General features: G+C 56.5%; 1 protein-coding gene across 1 annotated transcript in view; it reads right to left on the bottom strand.

The window, feature by feature from the left end:
* Positions 1–3,957: 3,957 nt before the first annotated feature.
* LAMC3 (laminin subunit gamma 3) overlaps positions 3,958–13,081 on the bottom strand; it is a 59,740-nt gene continuing 50,616 nt past the window's right edge. Inside the window, exons 22-28 of the mRNA XM_058524308.1 lie at positions 12,443–12,590; positions 11,010–11,159; positions 10,738–10,840; positions 8,148–8,347; positions 7,428–7,574; positions 7,237–7,336; positions 3,958–4,735 (exon numbers count right to left, since the gene is read on the bottom strand). Coding sequence (XP_058380291.1) covers positions 4,485–4,735; positions 7,237–7,336; positions 7,428–7,574; positions 8,148–8,347; positions 10,738–10,840; positions 11,010–11,159; positions 12,443–12,590 — 1,099 coding nt within the window. The 3' untranslated portion in view covers positions 3,958–4,484. The remainder of the gene's footprint in view (positions 4,736–7,236; positions 7,337–7,427; positions 7,575–8,147; positions 8,348–10,737; positions 10,841–11,009; positions 11,160–12,442; positions 12,591–13,081) is intronic.

Here is a 13,081-nt window from a genome sequence, read left to right as displayed (position 1 = left end):
GCGTGTGGCGGCGGGACCGAGGGGCGGAGAGGGACGGCGCGGGCGGCCGGACACACCCCTCCCTCCCTCCACCTCCAGGCCCGCCTCCCCTCCCCTCCCTGCTGCCTGGCCTCCAGCATCAAAGCCGCTATTATGCGGGCCGCGGGGCCGCGGCCGGCCCCTCTGCTGGAGGACGCGGAAAATGCACACAGCGTGGGGCCCGCCCTCTCCGCTCCTGCTGGGACCTCGACAAGACCCTGCCCCGCGCCGGGCCGCGGTTTCTCCGTAAATCAAACGAGACGATCTTAGTTCGCACCTCACGGGGTGTTGTAAGGATCAAATGCGGGGCGGGGCGGGGCGGCAGGAGTGAGCGCTCACCCAACCAAAGCTGGTGCGTTACTCCTGCCCTTTGCGGAGCACGCACTTCTAGAAGGGAGGCTGCCTTCCCAACCTTTGTTTTTAACTCTTGCAAGAAAAATACAAAAACTTTTAGTTTCTGTTGAGAAAACGCATAATGACAGAGTGCCACTAGGACATGGGTGACGCTTTAAACCAATTAGAATGAATCTGTTTTGTTAATAAAACCTATTTCTCAGCACTCCCGGGGTGCCAGGCACTTTGCCAGATCAGTACAGGATACACTTGTGAAGTCATTTAATTCTCAAAACTCTCTGTGAAATAGGACTCCGCATTCTCATTTTACTGCAAAGTCAGGAAGTCGAAGCCGGGAGTCCACGTCCGCTGTGGGGCTCAGGGTACAGGAACTGGGGACTTGTAACAGGACTTGTAACAGTCTCGCGTCCAAATCAGGACATTTCTGAGTGAAAGGTGGCACTCCTAATAATTATGCTGGGGTGACAGGCACAGACGGAGACTGTCCTGGGCAAACGGCACACCTGTAATGTCCCCCCCCCCCACACACACACACAGAGTGTGTCCCTGGGGACTGGATCCAGAAAGTCTCCTTCCCACAGACTTGCCTCCATCCTGACCCTTAGGATTGGAATTCTGGTACCAGCTGGTCATCTTTTTTTCTGTAGTTGCCCTGGGGAGGGAAGTAGCCAGTCTGTCTCAAGGGAGGGGGCTGGAGAGAATGGGACAGCCCAAGGTGGGCTAATGCCAGGGCAGCAGTTCAGGGGGCAAGCCCCACCTCCCAGCACAGCCCAAGCCTGCTTCCCCTAGGTTACTCTCCTATGCCCTTTCACCCCTAGGGTTTGGATCCAGCCAAGCTGTGTGACCTCAGGCAAGACACTTGACCCGTCTGAGCCTCAGTCTCCTGATCCGCAGAATGGAGGAAACAAACACTTCTCACCCAGCAGGGGCTGTTAGGACTTTCATTACTTTCAGAGTGGTTTAAGCAGGTAGTAAAAGCTTGGAGGGGAGAAGGGCTTGGTTGATGGGAGATCTTCTATCTGGAGGCCAGAGAAGGGAGCTGACTTAGAACGGGGCCCTCCTAACGCACCTCCTCGTCCGGGCTCTGACGGCCTGCTGCCCTGGCCAGTCAGGCTGGTTGGCCTGGGGCAGCCGTTCTGCAGGGCAGGGCCCCCCACTGCTCAGCTGCTGGGCTGCATTGCTGGCCAGATGTTCACCAGCTGCTGCATTCCACCCAGCCACAGCCCCACCTCTGGGGCCAGAGAGTGGCTCTGAACACCCAGGCATGACTGGCTGCATGAGTCATGGGACATCAGCCCTGAAGCACGTCACCGCAGGATGGAGAGGAAGCCGGTTCTCCACCCGTCAGGGATGCTGGGATTGGGCTTTGCTGAGCCCCACGGCTTAAGCGGACATAGGTTTAATGCCAAGAGCAGGCATCAGAACGGCTGTGTGCCCGTCAGCAGGGAAACCAGGCGGAGGGGAGCGAGGGAGAGGGGCCTGGGGGCATCGGACCTGTCCCAGAGGTCTTCCAAGAACTCCCATCTCCTTGGCACGGCTTACACCAGACACCAATCCTCAAACTCACTGTACAGCAACAGCCTCCTGTTTTGGCCTCCCCGCCCCGTCCTTCTGCCCGAATCTACCAAGTCACTCCCCAGGTCATTGACTAGCACCACGTCCCACACGCACACGCACACCACCTTGGTTTTCAGGTTCTCTGTGGAGGAGCACACCTCCCCTCTGAATGCTCTCCCCCAGCAGGCTTGGAGGGGGCACAGCCCAGCCCTCATTATAGGGCCTTGGACCCAGAGACCCTCCTTACTCTGAACAGTAGCAGGGGACCTGGCCTGAGCTGGGTTGGTCTCTCCTAGGAAGGTCGAATCAGGACAGTTGCCAGCTTGTCTCTGCCAAGCATCTGACCTGATGACACGTAAACTCAGGCAGTGGTGAGGCAGGGGAGGCAGTGCAGGCATCCTCCTCCAACAAGTGCAGGAAAAGCAAAGAGAGCTGCTCTGCGGAGAGAAAAGACGGAAGCAAACGAGAGAGATGCAGAGGCAAAGGTCAAGGGGAGAGGCGGGGGGTGGGGGTGGAGAAGAGCCCCCAGCCTCAGACTCTCCGAGCCTGGGCAGCTCTTCCCACTCCATGGTTCCAGGAGACCCTCCCATGTCCTCCCAACTCTTTTCTGTTTAAACCAACTCCGGAGGGGTTCCGGCCTTGTGGCCATGAGCCCTGATTGAGCGCGCTCCATAATCCCGCCCCTGCAACCTGGGTTCCCGAGTGACCCGTGCTGGCCAGGACCCCACCCTGCAAACCCTGGGCTGTTGCCCACTCTCTTGCCTGGAATGTTCCCCTCTGTCTCCCCACCCTTCCAGGCCTGGCCCAAAGCCCTCCTCCTCTCCTCACTGGTGTCCTTCTGAGGCTTTCTGTGCCACCCAATGCTTGATTTTGAGTTCAGTTTCCTGCCTCAGTGTCTCAGCCTAAGCCAGAGGTCAGCTGAGGGCCTCTCTATACCCCACCCTCAAACTCCCCAAGACTTTGCCTGATAAGCCTCCTGGAGCAGAGGGGAAAGGGCAGGTGCCCATGCTTGCAGGACTCCAGCAAGTCCCCCGTCCCCCAATGGGACGACCCTGGCAAAGCCAGTGAGCTCAGCTTTTGCCACCTTCCTGTGACTGCATGTGGACAGAGATGGATCACTGCACGTTCTTCCACCCACTCCCTGGGCGCTGGGTGCTTGCACCCACACCCAGGCCAGGGCGGTGAGTCTGAACCCTCAGCCAGGGCCCCTGCTGCCAACCAGCAGGGCAGGACTAGAGGCACACTACCCAGCAAGTAAAGGGGGCCTTTATTTCCACATTAAATAGAATTGGTCCATGCTGCCACCTGTCCCCGCTGCCGGGGACAGGAAGAGCCATGGGAGGTTGGTGGGCCCCCTCAGGCACCCACTCCCCCAGTGCCAAGGCCCTGCTGTCTGCTGGCAGAGGGCCCGGGAAAGGGGAGGAGTTCCAGGAGGAAATGCCAGGGAATCCTGGGCAGAGGCCTGCAGGAGGCTTGGCCACAGGGGGATTCCCCAGGAGGACAGACTGGAATGGCAGCCAGGCCTCCACACCCAGCAGGTGGCAGGTGGGGCCACAGGATGGCAGGGACGGTTTGGGAAGTGTCAATAAGTCAAAGGCCAAACCCAGGTGAGCAGGATCACACACAGAGGAGCATCTGAACCCCTCCGGCCCCCCAGGCCCTTGAGGCCCAGCTCTCTGGCAGGCCGCCATTTGAAAGGGGCACCGGGCCCAGGGCAGGGGATTCCTTCAGCGAGTCTGGCCCAGTCCCAGGATCCTGAGAACGAAGTATTCCATGAAGCCAGTGATACCCCTGCAGGGGTGTGCCATGCCCCTGGCCAGCCCAGCAGGCTGCACCATGGTCCCAGGAGTCCTGGGCCTCAGGTTCCTCTGCTGAGAACTCCCTAGGATCGTGTGTTTCTTGGCCTGCCTGGTCCCTCAGTTGTGCAGTTGCTGGGTGTGTGTGGCGGGTGACAGGTGGGGAGGCTGCAGTGGGACACAGGGCAGCTCTGGGACTGGGGGCTCTGGCTCTTGTTGAACCCCACCCCCCCGTGGGCTGGCCCCCTCAGCCTCCCAAGTACCAACCCTGCCTGGGTCCCCGCTTTCAAGAGCAGGAGTGAGGATGTTAGTGTCACGAGGGATCTGATATAACTCTTCCAGCATCCAGAGGGGGTGCAGCACAGAGCTGGCACTCCATAAGTGGGTGTGGACTGACTGATACGTGTGTGCATGCACAGATGGGCTTGTATACATACGTGCATCACACACACAGGCATGTGTCTGCAACGTGTACATGTGCACGTGTACGCGTCACTGGCACTGGGGTGTGCATGTTTATGAGTGCATGGTGGCAGTGCACACTGATGGGGGTGTGCACACAGTGGCTGCCTGGGTGAACCATGTATGTGCACTCACGCCTGCTGGTCCAGAGGTGGATATGGGCATGGACTTGGAAGGGTGGGTGAGTATTCACTCAGGAGGGGACGCAGCAGCAGGCTCCGGGGGTGTGCCTGCATGGGTGCATCTGGGGGTGTGTGCATGCCCCAGGCCGGGACACAGCAGGGGTCTGGGCAGCCCTCACTGCCAGCTGGCACAGCTCTCGGGCAGGCTGTGAAGGATGGCCTCCAAGTTCTGCTTGTCGGCGCGGATCTCAGCAAGGTTGCTCTCGAAGCTCTGGATTTGCAGCTCCTGCTGCTCAGACTCCTGCTCTAGCAGCCTCAGTTTCCCCTGCAGGGTCCCCGGCGGGCCCAGCTGCAGCCTCAGGCGCTCCAGTGCCCGCTGGGTCTCGTTCAGGGCCTGGGCTGGGGCTTGATGGGTGTCCAGCGACCCTGCAGAAGGGCACAGACAGCCTCAGTGTGGGTCAGCTCCCCTGCAGGGCCCAGGAGCCTGTTCAGCCCCCATCCCCGAGACCCTTCCCAGCCCAAATCTTTCAGAATTCCGACTGCCTGCCATCTACAAGGGAAAGTGAGGGACCAAGAGGGCAGTGGGTGAGGCAGGTGAGAGCCTGGTCTGGGCACCCCACTGGGCTCATGTGCAGATGCTGGAACTTTCCTCCTGGGTGGCACTGGGCAACGGTTAATCTTTGTCGTTGGTATTACTATTATTGTGAAAAGAGAAGGCTTCGGGTGAGTCTGAGCGCCAGCTTCCTCATCTATAAAGCAGTGTGTGTGCACGAGGTCCCCATGAGGCCTGCTGGCTCCCACATGCCGCATCGGTCCACCAAGAGCACACAGACTCACAGACACCACTTGTGCTGGGATGTGGAAGGAGGTGGGGCTAAAAGGGTTTCTGGCTTCAGATTGAGGACTGAGAAGGCGGACAGGACAGGAAGAGCTGCAGGCCTGGGTATGGGGCAGTGGGAGTCTAGTCCTGGCCCTGCACAGATTACCTCTATTTCTTGGGGTTGAGAACTTCCTGAGCACCCCCAAGTGTGAAACAACAGGGTGGGGCAGGTGCTCATATCGAACTTGGTGATGGTGATGATTGCATGGAATCCACAGGCTGCCTCCCCAACTTGGCCTTGTCATCAGGGGGATGTTCAATAGGAAGACAGGGCTCAGCCACTGGGGTGAGTGGGGGTGGGGATGGGAAGTAAATCCTGAATGGCTTCTAATCCCACAGTTTCCCTCTGGGCCCCAGGGCTCCTCACGGCCCTGAATTTCCTGGGCAGTGAAGGCTGAGCTGGAACTGGGGCAGGGAGAGGCAGAGGGGAGCTGAGCCCCGCTGCCTCGGCAGGTCCCGCTCTCAGCAAAGACCTCGAGAGGCCCCACCATCCACAGTGAAGTCCAAGCAGCCTGGCCTTTGAGGAGATTCGGAATCGAGTTACAGCCTCCACTCTACCTGCCCAGCTGGGGCTCCCGGGGTGGGGAGGTAGGGCCAGGCGTGTGTTGTTCACTCTTGCATCCCCAGTTCAAGCACAGTGCCAGCATGAATGAATGAATGACAATGACAACAGCCAGAGCGCTTTACTCTTGTGGAGCATTTGTTCTGTGCCCAGTGCTCCGAGTCCTCGGCATCAGGTACAGACTAGTGGTTACGAGCGGGCACTCTGAATCAGTTCGACCAAGTGTGAACCACAGCTCCCTCCCTGCCTGGCTGTGGGACCCTGGGCACATCTCTTAAACTCTCTGTGCCTCAGTTTCTTTGTCTGCAAAATGGCAAGAGAGTAAGTGTCCTTGCCTCAAAAGCTTAGCATGAGAATTCTATCAGATCACGTGTATGAATAGCTTAGCATGGGCCTGGCCTCCAGACCAATTGCAGAACATGATGAGTCTTCCCTTTTTCTTAAGAATGAAAACTGAAAATGCATGCTATTAGGTGGATGAACCTTGAAGCCATTACACTAAGTGAAATAAGCCAGTCACAAAAGGACAAATACTCTATGATTCCTCTTATATGAGGGGTCTCGAGTACCAAATTCACAGAGACAGAAAGGAGAATGGTGGTTCCCAGAGGCTGAGGGTGGGGAATAGGCAATTCCCCACCCACGTTTAATGGGTACAGAGTTTCAGTCTGGGATTATTTAAGACGTTCTGGAAATGTGATGGTTGCACAACAATATGAATGTACTTAATGCTACCAAACTGTACATTAAAAATGGTTAAAATGGCAAATTTTATGTATATTTTACCACAATTTTAAAAAACGCATGTTGTTCATTTTAGCACAGCTGCTCTGGTACTGTCCCCCCCTTCCCTGCCTGAGGCCTCCATGCCTTATGGGTGCTGCCCCTTCATCTGAAACATTTCCTTGCTAAGGCTCATCTTGAATTCCACCTCCTCCCTCAGAACCACCATTCACTGATTCTCACCACATAACTAGCGTCACAGGGTAGCAAGCCCTTTCTGAATTACCCCACTGGTACTCCCATTTTACAGATGGGGGAACTGAGGCTCAGAGAGCTGGGGTGATTTTCCCAAGGTCTCATAGCCAAGGAAGGGAATGCCAGACTTGAGTCTTGGTCTATCTGATTCCAAACCAGCACCTGATCCTCGATGCCACACTTGCTCCTGTGATTTTCTCTCTGTGATATTCTCTCTCTTGAACCGCTGAGGGCTGAGCTGCTCTTCTGGTGCCTACAGGCATCCTGTACGGGGTGAGTTTTCCGTGTCTCCCTCCCCCCTCTAGACTAGAGGCCGCTGGAGACACAAAGTGAACTCACTTCTGGACACCAACCCTGCCCCGCACAGGGGCCTGGAGCAATTACAAATTGACCACAAGGCTGGGGATGGGGGAGGCCGCGCAGATGAGGGCAAGGAGGAAATTTCCCCAGGACTGGTCCTCACAGGAAGATCCCAGAGGAGCCCCAGAGACCCAGGGGTCTCCTTACCCAGCCTGTCAAGCAGCTCCGACAAGGCCTGGATGTCCTTCTCCAGGGAGATGCGCGATTCCCGGATCTGTAGCTCCATCTTGCTCAGCCCGGCACCCACCTTGGGGCGAGGGAGGGAGGAAAAGCTTGAGTGGCTCCCCGCTGCCGCCCGGGGCCAGGAGGAAATGGGGTGGGGGCCTCGGCACACGTACCGGCTCAGCTCCCTCCAGTTCCTGTCTGCGCGCCCCCAAGGCTAGCACCTGGCGGGATGCCTGTCGCAGCGTCACCTGGGTCTGGCTGGACAGCCGGCCAGCACGGCGGTATTCCTGCTTCGCCTCCCTCAGCAAGGTCTTGGTGAGCTGCGGGGTGGGCAGCCGCCACAGGGAGAAGAGGGTGAGTGGAGAGAGTCCTTTTAGAGGTAAAGAGCACTTACGGCAGTAATGCCAAGCGGTCATCACTTTGTGCACCAGATCATTCATTCATTCATTCGACAAACATGTATTGGGTACTGGCTAGGTGCAACAAAGCCACGAGAGCTGGGGAGACGCACATTGATTAGAATTTGGCCCCAATTAAAAAAGAAAAGCCTAGAGGTTTAGGGAGTAAGGCCAAGCAGACCCAGGTGTTAGTCCTGGTCATGTGATTTAAGTTACTGAACCAGGCCGGGCCTCAGGGTCCTCACCACTCCCATGGGGACAGCAATGACACCTACTTCTTGAGGAATCCACAGGGTCACCCACGTGAAGCTCCAGACCTCAGAGCCCGGGACCCGCTGAGCCCTCAGTAAGTGCTGAGTATTCAGCACTGCACATAGGGCAGGGGCGGGTCTGCAGGGGCAGTGTCTACCCTGCAGAAGGGCAGCTCTTATGTGACAGTCCTCCCACAGGCCCAGAAGGCAGGGACGCCGCTGTCTTCACATCCGTGGCCCTAACCTTGGCACCATCCTTGGCCAACAGCTCGGCTTCCCTGCCCTTCTTCTTGGCGCTGGAGGAGACAGACGCTGCGTTTCCCAGCATCCTCTCCGCCTGCTTGGTTTTCTTTCTCGAGTCTGCAAGAATCTTGTCCCGGACCATGCCTGCCTTCCTCATCAGCGCGGCCTGGTCCTCAGGCAGAGGAAACCGCGGCTTCATTCCTGCAAACCCGGCGGAGGCCGTGTCAGGAGGGCGCGGCTCAAGCATCGAGAGCCTGCCAGGCGGTCACTGCCAGATGCCTGACCAGCCCCAGACCCTCAGACAACGTGAGTGGAGGTTCGAGATGTGTGAGATCCATGTGTAACCTTCTTGGGCTTAGCCAAGGAGGGAAAAAAAAGAGTGAGACATACTGCTCAGTGAATTTAAAGATTCATATTATACTACGATAATAATTATTAAAGTCACAAATTACATGGTGGTCAATGCCTGGGCCAGTGGGGGGGATGGGGAGGTGCAGTACAGTACGTGGCAAAATCCATTCAGCTCTTTGTTTCTAGCTACCACTTATTTCTAAAAAGGCTCTGAGGCATCTTATAGTGATAGATAAAACAATTCGACCATTAAAATGAAAAACCAAGAGCCATATGTAACTAGGGGATTGAGGAAGGAAAGAGGAAGAGTGAAAAGTACCAGAAAATTAGGATAAGGACATCGTAGGTACCAAATGCTCTATTTACCTCTGAGCTTCCTAGCAGCCGAGACAAAAAGGGAAATACTACAATTCACATAGGTTTTATTATCTAATAAGAAGTAGTTTTCCTCTTTAAAGAAGAGAGACACTTCTTCCTTTCCTTTCAGATAAAATTCTAAGGGAAATTTATCATAAAGAGTACTGATTACAGTACACAAAGTCAAATTTTAAAAAGAATCAAGCCTTCTAATCTTTGGGGGCAACAACATAATTGTTCTATGAAGATAATCCAGAAATTAGATCTCCTCTACTTCTTGTACACAAAATTGGTGTTTCTTAACGTGTACTCTATGGAGTCCTAATTCTACAGAGTGTTAATAAATATCAGGGGAAATGTCAATTAAGTTTAAATAAAGTGAACCAGGTTTCTTTATTGCAGGGCTTCTCAGGGCCTTTAATCTTCTAAGGTGTGCACTGTAAGGCCTCGGAAGTGCTATAGCTGTGACATTTCCTAACCTTATTTGAACACAAACCCTCTCTTGGCAGAGCACATCACAGGCTAGGGGATCCCAGGCAACATCCTGGGGAAGGCTGCTCCACATTTCATTCAGTGAATTTTCCTTTCATTCTGAATACCAACTGAACACAGGCCAACTGGCGGTAAGAGAGGGTGTCTCTGAAAAGGGGTGAGAACAGGGAAAAGAGCCTGGGGCTAGAGGATTGAGGGGAGTCCTCATGTGGATTATGGCACAGCAACAGGGAGGCAACTCTCCGTCCAGGACACGCAAGAACTTTCTCATTCTCAGAACTACCCAACAATGAGAAGGTAACACAGTGAGGTAGTGAGCATGCCATCCCTGGAGGTAGGCAAGCTGAGGGTGGATGAGCACCCCGCCTGGTGAGAGGGTGGCAGTAGATGACTTTAAGACCCCCTTATAATTCTAATGCTCTAGAATCCTAATATGCCATCATTCTATATCATTGAATTTATGTTTTCCTAAACACAAATCAGAGACAAGCACACACAGCCACACCTTCCCCATTGGAAGTCCCCTAACCAACAGGTGACCAGGACTTCAGACCACAGGAACCTGGAGAACAGGAGCACTGACTGCTCACTCTCTGCCCCAGAGGGTTTGGGTCCACGGCTAGAACCACCTCTCTCACAGGCAGCAGGCAGGGCTGGGAGGGAAGCCACAGACCCTACCAAGACGACGGCAGAGCCTGGCTTCTGGCCTCGGACCCCAAGAGGCACGTGTTCTTGCCTTATCCGGCTCATCGGAACACAGCCACAAATAAAGGGCTGGCGGCTTCTCTCTGAAGCAAAGAGGACACCCCAGAAGCCCATACGCAGGGGGACACCGAGGTGAAGAATCGTAATACAGCTGGTTTCTATTCAGCTCAGCTCTGACTCAGGGACAGGCACCACTTCCTTTCCTCAGTCCACCCATCTGTAAAATGGGAGCTCTTACCCTCATTTTCCTAAAGCTCAAAACAGACCCAGACTGGCATCAACCCACACCCTCCTAAAGAGAAGCTCCGTGTCCCTTCTCGTAGGCTCAGCTGAACACTGGACCACGGCTGCCATATTTGTACAGGTAACTGGATGCCCAGCCAGAGGAGACTAGACCAGGTGCACAGTCTGTGGCATCAGACTCTCCCCATCTGGTCGTGAGGGGCTCTGCACGGGTCTGATGATGGACGGCCACAGGGGAGAGTACCCGGTGAGTGGTATGTGAACGGGAGAGGCCACAGCCACGGGAGAGGGCCTGACTGGAGGGAAAGGTCTGCCTGGCTTATGCCCACATGCCTGGACTCCTGTCCCCTGCAGCCAACCTGCCCTGGCAGAGGCGAGAGCCTGGGTGGCTGTCACAGGCATTTGTGCATCGACGAGCCTGGGGCTCAGCAGGGCACGCATACCTTCCAGGTCAGCCAGCAGGGTCCTGGCTCCCATGACAGTCACTGTGGCAGCCTGGACGGATGAGGAAGCCTGGGTCAGGGCGGCTCTGGCCTCCTGGTGCAGCTGGAGAGAGGGGAAGAGAGAGAGGCTGGGCAGTCGGCCCCACAGGTGGGAGCGCTGGAGGGATGGAAAGAACCACTTCCGGTCTTCTCTCCCGCAACCCCTGAACCCAGATCACCCTGGGGCAGCCCCGACCTCCTCCAGGCGCCCGCCTCAAAGGGCAAGAGCCCACCTGCGTGAGGGGCTCCGCCTTGCGCAGCACGGCCTGGGCGGTGGCCTGGAGGGCCCGGGCAGCCTCGGTGACCATGCGCTCTCTCGATGCGACTGTCACTTCCAGAGCCTGCCCCTTCAGGTCCAGGTCCCCGGCCCGGGACTTCGGAGGCTGCGGGGAGATGGAGGGCTTAGGCCGCGCCTGGCAGGACTGTCAGAGGGGCAGAGCCTCACTGGGTGAGAGGCGCCAGGGGCAGGGACAGGGATGGTCGGGCTGCAGGTGGACCCGGGCAGCAGAGTGGCCAGGGCGAGAGCCGCCAGCCTGGGGACTGTCTCTCGGGGCTCGGATTCCAGCCCCACCAATCTCTGGGAGCTCGGTCTTGGGCAACTCGGCTAACCTCCCTGACCTGCATTCCTTCCCAGGTCCACAGTCCCTGTGCTGAAACCTCGGGCCGGATGTACTTCCGCGTTCAGAATTTTCCAGACTTCAGAGAAGCAGTATGGTGCAGGTACTGCACATTATCTGACACCTTCGGGGGACCTGGGGCAGCACTCAAGGCCACACATGATACTACCTGCATATTATACACCCAGGGGGAAAAGCAAAGACCCTGGAGAAGCAGCCTGGGGCATCAGTCCCCATCAGGTTTTGCCCCAAATGCATTTGCATAAGGTTAGTTTTGTTTTGTTTTGTTTTTTGCTGAGGAAGATTTGCCCTGAGCTAACATCTGTGCCAATCTTCCTCTATTTTGTATGTGGGACGCCGCCCCAGCACAGCCACCGTGGAGCGGTATAGGTCCACACCCGGGAACCGAACCCATGCTGCCGAAGTGGAGCACACCGAACTTCACCACTAGGCCGCCGGGCTGGCCCTGGTCTTTTTTTTTTTTTAATTCAGTTTCTGAGTTTTGGGAATTTCAGGATTACTGCGAAGACACGATGGAGCTGATTTATCTGGAGGTGATGGGTGCAGGGTGGCAGGCACAGAGGGGACGAGGGCCGACAAGCAGTGAGGCCACCTTGTGCCTTCCTCACGAATCCACCCCCCGAACCCCCCATGGACGCAGCCCTATAGTAACCTAATGGGCGAGCTCCACCCGACAGAGGAAGTAACCGAGGCACAGGGAGGGAAAGACCCAGGCCAAGGCCACAGCTGGAGCTCCGGAGCTGGGATCCCACGTCTGTCTGGTGCCACTGCTGATGCCACCACGCCAGAGAAGAGGCCCCGGCCTCGATATTATTATTATAATCAACAACAAAGATTGGCTGAGCTCTAACTCTGCCAGGCAGGCGCTCTGCCATTCCCTGGAGGTGGGTTATCTCGTTTTCATCAACCGTTATATCGTTGAAAACAAGCCACGTCATCTGCCTCTGCCCGGGCTGCACTGGTCTCCCAGCTGCCACACTCTCCCCCACTCCCGCCCCGCGCAGAGCTCCGAGGACGGCCGCGCTGACCAGTGCCGCAGGGAGAGCCAGCGAGGCCGGATGCAGGGCTGCGTCTGTGCCGACTTGCTGCACGGCGGCCAGTACCCTCTCAGCTTCGGGCAGCACCTCTGCCACAGCCGTGCCCAGCTCCTTCTGGGCCGCCTGCACCTCCTGGTACCTGAGAGGAGACAGAGGCGGGATGGCCCTCGGAGCAGGGCACAGAGCCATCCTTCCGAATCACTGTCCCAGCCCCCAGCTGGAGCCCCCGAGTTTTGATGGCCTCCCCCAACTCCCTGGGCAGAGCCGCCCTCTGTGGGGTCAGGACCCAGCAGCTGGCCGCCACTCCGCAGCTTTGACATGAATGCAAAGGCAGTAGAGGGACCACATTCTTGTTTCTTCATTCACTCAGTTCAATCATGTTTTTCTGAAAGGGCTGGCGCTTGGTTTCCACTCAAGAATCACACGTTTTGCAAATATTTGGCTCCTCTGGATGAATCACGAAGAGGAAATGCCTGGTGTTGGGGAAGGGCCAGTGGCCCAGACTCAGTCTTGGCTTAGCTGTGCCCTTGGGTGACCTTGGGCTTGTTGCTCTACAGGGAAATGGAGACCCCTGGGCTGCACGATGGCTCTGGGCCCTTAAGCCCCAAGGTGCTACAGTCAACCAACTAG

This window comes from Diceros bicornis, chromosome 28 (genome assembly GCF_020826845.1).
Source record: "Diceros bicornis minor isolate mBicDic1 chromosome 28, mDicBic1.mat.cur, whole genome shotgun sequence".
Classification (NCBI taxonomy): domain Eukaryota; kingdom Metazoa; phylum Chordata; class Mammalia; order Perissodactyla; family Rhinocerotidae; genus Diceros; species Diceros bicornis.
The sequence above is the reverse complement of the archived record's forward strand: the minus strand, read 5'-3'. Positions and strand labels throughout refer to the sequence as shown.